The 10,702-nt window shown below is 45.2% G+C and overlaps 2 protein-coding genes across 2 annotated transcripts; both read right to left on the bottom strand.

The window, feature by feature from the left end:
• Positions 1-1,597: 1,597 nt before the first annotated feature.
• LOC123045444 (RING-H2 finger protein ATL72-like) lies at positions 1,598-6,972 on the bottom strand. The gene has a single exon (XM_044468499.1). It carries the CDS (start codon positions 2,467-2,469, stop codon positions 1,840-1,842), a length of 630 nt encoding a protein of 209 aa, XP_044324434.1. The 5' UTR covers positions 2,470-6,972; the 3' UTR covers positions 1,598-1,839.
• A 231-nt stretch (positions 6,973-7,203) lies between these two features.
• Positions 7,204-9,460, bottom strand: LOC123045443 (serine decarboxylase 1). The gene is made up of 5 exons (XM_044468498.1): positions 9,109-9,460; positions 8,613-8,844; positions 8,337-8,530; positions 8,122-8,255; positions 7,204-8,025 (listed from the first exon to the last, which is right to left on the bottom strand). Exons 1-5 carry the CDS (start codon positions 9,377-9,379, stop codon positions 7,456-7,458), a joined length of 1,401 nt encoding a protein of 466 aa, XP_044324433.1. The 5' UTR covers positions 9,380-9,460; the 3' UTR covers positions 7,204-7,455.
• Between the last annotated feature and the right edge of the window lie 1,242 nt (positions 9,461-10,702).

Below are 10,702 nucleotides of genomic sequence, written 5' to 3'. Positions count from 1 at the left end.
AACTCATCATCGCCGTCTGCCTTGCCCACTGTGATGTCTACCGTTGAGGGCGGGACCATTCCCGTGGTTGTGCCTCCGGTGCTGCAGGTGATGCCCGAGCTTCAAGTGTTATGTGCGAGCTTTGATTCGCCTCTATCAGTGGAGCATATGATGGTGGACACGCAAGCAACCACGTGTGAGGGACATGATTCAACCTTGACATGTGAGTCGAGTGAGGTGAACTCGGCTGCGCACTCACATGTGGCTTCTGCACCCATTCCACCCCCGCCGACGGATAATTCCAATGCTCTCTTTGCAAAAGAGCTTTGTGACTTGCTCGCTAGCGTGGAGACTGTTAGCCCTGGAACTGGAAGGGCGATTGCTTGCCTCCTGACGGGAACGACATTCAAGGGCAAATACAAGAAGGCGAGTGATTGCCCTCGGTTTGGTATAGTGAAGGAGAAGCCACCAAGGTGCAAAGGCAAAAAGAGTGGCGCCGCGCCCGCAGCTGCTTAATGGATGATTCCCGGTCCCTCGGCTCATCCCCATGGTTTGGGTCGTCATATGTGGTTTCGGCGTGGTCCATTATCTTTTGTTAGGATGTTCTTGTCGGGTTTAAAATTGTGGTGGTACAAGCGTGAGGAGTTATTGCGTGTTAGGAGGGTTTGACGGGTTGCACGAGTGCTTGTGGGGTCATGATTGGTGAGTAACCCAATTATGGTCTGATTGTATCGGTTTTAGCCTAGTTTTCCGTACATTAACCGGGCAATTCTCTTCTTCTTAATTAATCGACGAGGCAATTCTTTTGCCTCCGTTTCGGAAAAAAAATGCGGAGAACTACTAGCAGGAACTATTTACCCATTATTGCACACCAATAATTCAACGAGACCCTTTACCCATTACATTGTAATTTTTTTTTGAAACAATTACCCATTATATTGTAATCAATAACATGAAGTCCACTTGGTAGTACAAATCCTGTGAATGGGGCCTTTAGAAGAATAGTACAACTTTCCTCAGAAAAGAGAATTGTACAGGAAACAATGACTGCATTCTTCCCAACACTGTTACAACATTCTCATAATCATTGTGACATTGAAGTGTCTGGTCCAACGGAACCGCATAAGCTGTAGAAAGATCTCAGCTTTCCATTGAGTGGGCATCCAGGCGGTTTTCGTTTTCAGTGAGCACAACCCAATGTTCCTCTAAACCACAGCTAGTAAGTTAGAGTAGAAGAAAGATTAGTTAAGCAGTAGCAACGCGACACATGACATTGGCCAATCACCTCGTGATCCCATGTAGACGAGCAGCAGATGGACACATATAGCCGAAGTGGCCATGCCTATAGCCGGGTGTGGACCCAGACGTCAATCATGGGGCCATAGCACTGATCACTAAGGCTTAGCTACGAAGTAGTAGCAGACTACAAGGCCCTGATCTCTTCTTGGTAATGGCTCGAGAATATGCTGCCTCCACTGAAGCTTGAACCTTAGCAACCGCTCGAAAGGTTGACCTCCAAATCCAATCACAGTCATAATGCTGGACTGGTGGTGCGGCACTGCCACATGATTAGACCTGCGATCTTGTCCTTCTTTTTTTTCTTTTCAACAAAGTGGCATTCAAATGTGATTCGCAGAAACTCGTCGCAATAATTGACATCAACACATGAGCTGCTGAAACACGGAGGAAATGTACAATTTCTTCCAGTATACTACTAGCTAGGGACTACACAATGCACGGGAGCAACACGACTACAAGAAAATTACTTCAAGCCAGTTTTTGGCAGTAACAACGAGTGAACACAACCTTCTGTTGTTTTACACCCCGCTCCGTCATCTTTCATGCAACAAGTGGAAGCAACTAAAAATCATACGTGGTGATCAAACCTTCAGGCCTGAGCGGCACGAGCACAGAGTGGACACGCGCCGGGTCGGGCTGGCTGGCCTCGGAGCACCCACACGCCTTGTGCGGCTCCGCGAACAAGGACTGGCGGCACGTCGGGCAGGTGGAGCGCGCCAGGAGCCACCGGTCAATGCATCTGACGTGGAAGCCATGGTTGCACTTGGGGAGGACCTTCACGTGCTCCCCGGCCTCGAAATCCGAGAGGCAGATGGTGCACATCGGGCAGGCGGTGTTGAGCTTGAGCCCCGCGGAGTAGACCATGATCGGCATGGCTCGCACGGCCTTCCTCCTCAGCCCGCCCTTGGCCAGCCGCGCGACCCGGCTGGGCTCCGCGTCCGCCGCCGCCCGGCTCGAGCACCGCAGCGCGCACCGGACGACCGAGTTGAGCCCCAGCGCGCAGATGAGCGCGCAGAGGAGAACGGCGAGGATCATGACCACGTTCGCGTCGAAGTTGCTCCCCGGAGCGCCGCCATCGGTCACCGTGGCTCCGGGCACCGGCTGGCTTGGACCGGAGAATGAAGGAGTGTGAAGCAGTGTCCTTCTTGAGTACATGTTCACTCTTGGTAATCTTTCTTCAGAATCCTGCATGTAACCGCAAAGAACGTGAATCGATCTAGCTTCGTAGTTGGTCTTTCTGTATTGCTGCTGTGTGATTTGCCCCGGGTAGAATCATAAGCCGCGGTTATGCTCAGGTATTTATAGGCTCATTAAGGTTTAAGGCTGCAACAAAATGGCCTGAATTATTTTATTTGGTAGGGCAGGCTGACCTTTTTGTCCTTACAGGCCAATCGAGACAAATGCTTCCTGGCGAGTTGGAAATTCATTTGGTTGTGGCAAGTGGGCTGCATCTGATCTCGGTGCGTTTTCTGGGAATCAGAGGGCCATACGGAGCACCATGTCTTGTCTGCCTGATAATAAAAGTACATATGCAGGCAAGGAGATCGGAACAGTATAAAATGGAATGAGACCTTGTCTGGTTCGACTTGAAAATACAGTACCGAGGCATTTGCTCTTAAGGTCATCCTGGGTGGTTTTGAACATTCTCAGCCTGATTGTAATGAAGTTCTATATATTTATTTCACCTTTACGAGTGGGTTCATGAGGCCTGATTGAGTCAAACATTGATCAGGGGCTACTCACTCAGTGACTTGCGAAGCCACTGAGAGAGAACAACAAGTTTTTACTGACATGCCATTCCTGCAAGTTTACGGAAACACCACTCATAACTGCAGGAAAGTGCACTCTGGATATGTTACGGATCGTGAAACTGCCCCGCAAATATTTTGGCATGGACAGATCCGAGGAGAATCAGCTGCAACTTGGTATAGAATTATTTATATAGCTGTTGCAACTTGAAATTAACTATACAACTACAGAAGCGATAAGGACTGCGGCGAATACTAAGAGAGGAAGGAAAAAGTTGGATCATTATTCTCCATTTTTCCACTTTGAGTGCATCAGAATCAGCCATACAGCACAGCAAACCGGAGGGTGATTTGTCAAATAAGGGCTACTTGGGTCATCAGCGGCAGTCCTAGTGGGTAAAGCACCTGTTAGATGACTGATTAGTCGACAGCAAAGCAATCCTCGCACAAAAATTATGCTATATGGTGTGCAACGAAGCATCATCATCCATATAAACCACGATGAGTGCTGCTTCCTCCATGAAAATGTGTGTTTCTTTCGCACGTTGCTGACAGTAACAAGCATAATGGCTTACTGTTTTCTGTTGTATCAAAGCCAGTTACATCTGAGATCTTGTGTATCTGTATTGTGATAATAGCTACTACTTTAGTAAAGCTACTAGGCATAATTCAGAGTACCCTAACAATGAAGCACGAGGAGGGGTGTTTCATGAGTATTGGATCTGTTAGCAAATATCCGTGTCAAATACATAATAACTTCAGTTGCTTCAGATGAGCCCGGACGTAGGATGACGAAGGATCCAATGTTTCGATTGCGGCAGCTGGACTAGGGAATGTAGATGAGGCAATGCCCAAGATCATAAAACAGTGACAAGATTTTGGAGATAAAATTCAGGCAACAGCATTGAGAAAGATCATGCGGATCAGCAGGGTCAGCTCAGTAGGATAATCAACGGCCTGTTAGTGCCCATGGGCGGTGTTTTTAATTTCTACTCGTGCTTATCTGCAAAGACCAAAGCTATCCTATGAGCTCCTCTTATGATGTCAAGAAAGTACGCACCAATGACTCCGACTTCTCGCTTCTAATATACACATAAATTGTTTGCCACAAGCTCTGACCATTCTACCAGACCTTCTTCAGTGATGAACTTGTAGACATCTACGTGTAAATCATGCGATCCTTCCAAGGTGCCCCTAATTTAACCTTATCTGAAGTCACTTTGTGCTTTTTAGACTTGGTATATTTAACCATTCAAGTTACAAGAAGAGCACAATGCCTCAAACCTATAGGTTACCCATAAGGAGAAATGGCCTCCGTCCAAGTATGGCAAAAAGAACAAAAGGCAACCCATGACAAGAAAGGGAAATCAATGTAAAAAGTATGGATGCTGATGAATGCTGCTCCAGATAACTTGCTACAGAAAACGGAAAGAAAGCCCATATCGCAACTTCCTGAATGCAGTTAGCCCTTGCCAAGACGCTCTTGCATCACATCAGTTTAGCAGATATCTATTGGATATAAGGAACAGGGTTAAGCCAACCGTGTTATATTGGGCACAGCATGTATAAAGCCACAAAGTTTGAATCACTATTCCGCAGTTTGCTTTAAATGCGTATTAGCATGTAACAAAGGTTTATGAAAATATATAACTCAGCATCTTTTGCTGCTGCAGCAACAGGGAGAGGCAGCCACACTAGACAGTGATGAGAGAGGATATACCCAAATGGTGGAGGGTATACACATCATTCAGTGGCAGCGATTAGCAAAACGAGAGTGGGGTGACCGGATCCGGAAGGGCATGAGACAAAAGGGCATGTTGTATTGTTCTTAGGAAAAGGATACATTTGTTACAAGTCTATCGAGACTGGAGAAGACTTTGAATTCCAAAAGCGAGACTTGAAACTGGAAATAAAAAAAGATAAAGGAACAGAAGAATTAAGACCATTGTTATCTAATCGACACCAACTATCATATCTATACTTCTATATAGTGTACGAGTTTTGAAATTTTGAACCCTAAGCCTAAGAATGAATTTCAGTCGTTGATGAGTGTCAATCTAATGGCCTAGAACGAAGGGATTCGCATCAACAGTGTCATTGCACTTTAATCTAGAGAAATCTAGGACTGTGTGGCTGCAAGGCCTCAACTCAGGTAGCCAAGGAGAGGGAGCAGGATTGTGTGGCTGTAGCAAAGTTACTATGTCCACCTGTTCCCAAGGCTTCAGAACATTCACGTGAGGATCCGATTATCTGTTGTGAACTGGTGACGTTGTAAATTCCAGCACAGGCTAGAAGTATCTCGGTGCGGTGTGTACACATTCCCGCAAACCGACAGTAGTACAGTATACTACTCCATAGCGGTTTACCCTTTGAATGCATGCATGGAAGCATTTCTCACTTTTACTCCATAGGAAAGAGTATATGTCAAACTAATCTACTGAGCTAACCTCCTGTTATGTGCTATAGATAGAAATGTTCAAACAATCCATATAAAATTTAGACTTGAAAGTTTTTTTTTTGACTTTTTAAAAATATTTTCATCAGTTGTTTCAAACACATAGTGATCTCGAGGACACAAGACTGAAATAGAGATTATGAAACGAGTAAAAAGATTGAGATTATGACCCAAAAAGAAATATATATTTTTGAAAAAACTGACTTGATGTTGGTAAAAGGAGGAAAATGCAAAGTTGGAAATTAATTAATTTGAATATGCGAAACAATATTTCATGGCACACGTCAATAAAATTTCTTAGTGAAATTAAAACGAGGCCCTGCTCAACCATTCTTCATAAAGAACGATGTTGCACCATTGTGTGTTGATGTGAATTATATAAAAGTTTAAAGGAGTTCCCATTAGAAAACATAAATCTTCTTTTGAATTACATGATAATTAAATTTAAGCATAATATAGATGTTTACATTTTTATTTTAATAGTTCAAATAATAATCTGACGTGCAAAGCACGTACAAATTACTAGTAACAATAAAAGCTTAAATAGCCATAGAACATCAAAAGCGCGTCATTTAAATAATCAGGTGTGACTAACAGTCAAAAGGAGAACAAAGCACAATAGGCTCAGAGCACTCTGTGGTGAAAGCTGATCCACAGGTTATTTAAATATCACCCGGGCTAAGATGAGCATGAACCGATACAAATAGCAAAAAACAAGCAATAGACTCTTATCAGCAAATGGGATATGGATCACCTGAACTGAAGAGGCACTGACATATTAATAACTTTATGAGGCAGCATCTTATCACTTGCATGGTGAAAGAGCTTAGTTACCGTGAAAATTAAACTATTTTCATGCCGCCTCCAATCTTTTACTCCTAGTTAGCTTATATTTTCATAAATCTAAGGCCCATATCAGCTGTAAACTGGAAAACACCCATGAAAGTAGTCCATTTAATGATATTTTGTCGACTCCCTGTCGGGGAAATCAGAAGCAGGTGTTCCAGTTATATGGTCCAGCCGTCCAGGCGGTCGGTAGTAATATCAGGAAAGCATAGGGTTAGGAGTCAGTTTCCATGTCAGAAGTCAACTTAAGTAGCTCGGTGCAAGAGCAGGCATTGGTTTTTTTCTTTCACATGAAATAAGGAACACATCTTTATCGCCTCTAGATGCACTCTGGCAGCTGACAGAAATAGGTTGAATCCAGATATAAAGATAGATGCGGCATTTAGTCGGCCAAGAGGTTCTGACCTTATCCGAGTATCTGACAGATAGATTAAACTTTTGTTGCTAGTGGTAGGCCATTTATGCATAAAAGTAGCATTCCTACTTATCACCTGTATCCACACCACAATCTGCCAGAACACGGATGTAAGAATAAAAAAGTCTCAAGTTAGTGCAAGGATAAGTGCACTTTAGATACAGTTAAGTTTTACTATAATATGTGCAAAGAATGTTTCTGTGTTAAGACTCTTCTGGATTCTTACGAGTCATTGACCCATTATTTCTCAAGAAAAACAAAAAATTGACAATGTTGTCCTGAGTTAATCAACTCCAATTTTAACCATATGTTCGTCAGCACATGCTGAAAAAGGGTAACATAACGATAAGCATTCTGTCCAATTCAAAATTATGGCTAGCTAATGAGTTGCAATACTTTGTAGAACAACACAAGATATGTTACGTATATGGCATGCCGATACAGGACAAGATACCAGTAACTTCATTTGGATACATCATTTGCACAGAGCTTTATTAGAAGAATAGATGAAGACAGACGATGAATACAGCACATGAAGTTCAGCATGCTACCGTGCTAAGATCTTTCTCATAAAGACATAGAGCGAGGACTAAATTTAAATGAGTCCATGACAACAAGGAACAATAAAGGATGCACGATTGGAAGGTGGTAAATACGGCACCAACCAATGTAAATACTCAAGTACCACTCACGGAGAGTGTCTCCTGACAAACTTATGTCTTGTGCAGAGTACAAAGACAGTTCTCCTGGCCTACATCAGCTGCAATGCAAGGAGATTGGCATTTTCCTTCCTGGTACCAGGTTACCCGCTTCTCCACCAACTCATTTAAGAAAGTATCCAGCTTATCGACATTGACGCTGGGCATTACCACAACATGTGATATACTTCCCTCACAAGCAAGCTGCCACCGTCGCACAAACTCCTCGTCCTTTGGCCTCTCAAAAACTACTGTACTACTGAGCTCGTTAAGCATAGCGCTAATTCCAGCATCCTTGAGCCGATCTTTCAGGTAATGTGCATTTCTCAAGCACTTCTGAACTTCCTTCTGAAAACCTCTATAGCCTTTCCTGTTGAGGGTGTACCATAGGAAGATGGGAGCATGACCATTCCTGCTTCCCATGATTGTAGCATCTCGTGAAGCTAGATACTCAACATTGCTAGAAAGGGCATTTATGTGATTCAACCTTGTTATCTGGACACCACAGGGCATGGGACATCCAACAAACTTGTGACCAGACACGCTCACACTCCCAATGGGCTTCTTAAAGGATACCCTAGGTGCCTGATGATCAGCAATAAAGAAAATAAATCAAGGATAATAAAACAATGTGTCAAAAGAAGCAACCAATATGGCGTTTAGGGGGCAAAATAGAGGTACCTGCTTAACAAATGGCATCATCAGACCAAACAGAGCACCATCACAGTGTATATAAAACCGATCCTTGAACCCACTTTTTTCAAGTGTTTCGATAACCAAGTCAAGATCATCAACTGCTCCCTTGACAGTTGTCCCTACATCAAGGAACAGTTAGGTTTACAGCCCGATCATGAAGGTGCAGATTTGCAAGTGGGGAAAGAGTGTATGTAGCTCACCAATGTTGACATTAATAATAGCAGGTTTATCTTTGTTTTCAAGTAGCTTTCTTCCAAAATCTGCACAATCTATTTCTCCAGAGACAAGGGTGTCCACTTTAACGCAATCCATCCTGTACATTCTCGCTGCTTTGAATACTGAGTAGTGGGAGTCACGAGAGGCATACAAGATCCCATCAGGGAAAACTTCTCTTCTGTTAAACAGTTTGTAGATGATGTAAATAAGATTTCAGAAAGAAGAGCGATTTCTCTATATATAATATCGTGAGTACTGACCCGACAAGGATGCCATGAAGATTTCCTTCAGTGCCACAGTTTGTAATGTATCCCCAATATTCATCCTTTTCGAGATCCCAAAGGCGAGCAAACCAATCCAACACTCCCACTTCAAACTGCCTAGAGTGCACGCCATAGTTGCTCTCGATGAATGGGTCACCTAGGTTGTTAATGGAGAAGTGCTGCAGCTGGGAAAGAGCACCGTACTCAAAGTCCAGATTGTATGGATAGCCTACAAGCAAAACAGATGAGAGTGTCGTGAGAGTGGAAGCAGATCAGTTGTCTTGGCACTCAACCAGATTCATGGATGAATTTGCACCTAAAGGAACTCAATACACGTTTCACCTCCTCACCCAAAAAGGTTAACAGGCAAATACTATTAGTAGTAATAAAATATCGGGGCTAGGAGCTAGGATCACTGTGTCTCTACGCTAACCGGAGCGGATCATTCTGCACTGCATCAAAGGAACGAGCAGAGGAGGAAGGGGGTCTTTACCGAGGTGGTGCTTGGTGCGCTCGACGAGGGAGCGGCGGTAGCGCGCGAGGACGCCGGCCATGGTGGCCTCGCGCTCGCCGGTGAACTCGTCGTCGGCGTCGGGCTCCTTCACCGCGAAGCAGGAGGCGTGCATGTTCCTCCCCAGCACGATCTCCCTCTCTCCCTCCACCACCTCCGGGGTCAGCTCCTCGGGCAGCGGCGCCGCGGCGGCCTTCTCGCGGAGCCCCGGGCCAGTTGGCGCCGCCACGCCATTCGCGATGGTGCCCGTCATGGCCGGCGTTGGGGGTGATTGGAACGGGGGAGGGGAGTGGGAGTGTGGATTGGAGAAGGCGGAGGAGGGGCCGAGATCCTGCGGAAATGCTTCTTCGGTTTTGATTTGGGATCTGGATGGAAATGGTTGGGTTGATTGAGTAGGCTGCCGCGTGCCTCGCATCGGAGAAAAGAAAAGGCTTTGGTTGATTGGCCTGTCGTGGTCGTGTGGGCCCGCACCTCTACGGCCCAATCTCCTCCCTTCATCCCCATTCGGGCCTCGGAAGGGCCAACCGACGATACTCTACCCCACCACCCGGATTCTCTTTCGCTCAAAAACAACAACAACAAAAAAAACACCCGATTCTCTGCACCCGAGACAACAAACAAGGGCCCATGCCGGCTCCCATCGCATTCCATTTTAGTCGAAGCCGCGCGCTACGGGCGGGGTGGCAGACTGCCGACTGGCCACTAATTCTTGTGACGGGTGAGGTAAATTAGGGGTTTTCTCATGGTTTGATCCTCGACTCCCTGTGCCTGTGATTATCTCTGGGCATTAGGGACTTGTTTGGAGGGATCGGGGGATATTTTTAGGGTTTCTGGTCGCAGTTCGGCGCCGAATCACGCTGTCTTCTGTCTTATGCTTTTGCTTGGCGATTCATGCCCAGTTGGCACACAATAAGCTGACAGAATGCCCAAATTCAGAAAGATACATCGGCGCGCTCTAGCGCTTCCTGTGGGGTGGGGGTGTTATCAAATTGATCTCTTGTTGCATGCAGAGTTGCTTGGGCCGCAGATTCAGTTTATGCGTTGTGTTTTCCAGCTTGCTGCTTTCACCGGCAAAGTTTCAGAATTTTGTAGTGAGTGCTTGTTTTTTTTCCCCGAAACCGAGGCAAAATATTTGCCTCATATATCCTACATACTTAAGAAGTTCACCCCCACTACTTGATTTATCTCAACATGCAGCATAGACACCTCAGCATCCAATCACACGAAGCCACGTCACATTTCATACAGCCCACCTCTTGAGGTAATTTTCCCTAAAAGAAAAAAATCACTCCCAATCATTTCCCAGGCCCCACGCCCACACATAGCCTTCGGTTACCAGGTCACCCACCATCACCACAACATGCTGGTGCGTACAGAATGCACATCTTCTAACGCATCGGCCCCAATTAACTCTCCCACTCAGTTCCTCAATTAATTCCATGGTCCATTGATTTCCTTCTTTCCATAACTTTCTATTCATCTTCTCCACCGAGTAACATATGCATTGGTTCTCCGCTTTAAGCTTCCATCTCTGCTCACATGGATCCCCCTTGCCTAACCTTGGGTGTCTGGTCGG

This window comes from Triticum aestivum, chromosome 2B (assembly GCF_018294505.1).
Source record: "Triticum aestivum cultivar Chinese Spring chromosome 2B, IWGSC CS RefSeq v2.1, whole genome shotgun sequence".
In the NCBI taxonomy this organism is placed as follows: domain Eukaryota; kingdom Viridiplantae; phylum Streptophyta; class Magnoliopsida; order Poales; family Poaceae; genus Triticum; species Triticum aestivum.
Note: the sequence above shows the minus strand (reverse complement) of the source record. Positions and strands in the feature narration are given on the sequence as shown.

Excerpts from the sequence above, each read along its gene's own strand:
- LOC123045443 (XM_044468498.1), bottom strand. The coding sequence starts at position 9,379 with ATGACGGGCACCATCGCGAATGGCGTGGCGGCGCCAACTGGCCCGGGG. Across the intron at positions 8,531-8,612 it reads CTTCATGGCATCCTTGTCGG|AAGAGAAGTTTTCCCTGATG; the intron begins GTCAGTACTCAC and ends ACTGTTTAACAG. Across the intron at positions 8,256-8,336 it reads TATTATTAATGTCAACATTG|GGACAACTGTCAAGGGAGCA; the intron begins GTGAGCTACATA and ends TCCTTGATGTAG.
- LOC123045444 (XM_044468499.1), bottom strand. The coding sequence starts at position 2,469 with ATGCAGGATTCTGAAGAAAGATTACCAAGAGTGAACATGTACTCAAGA.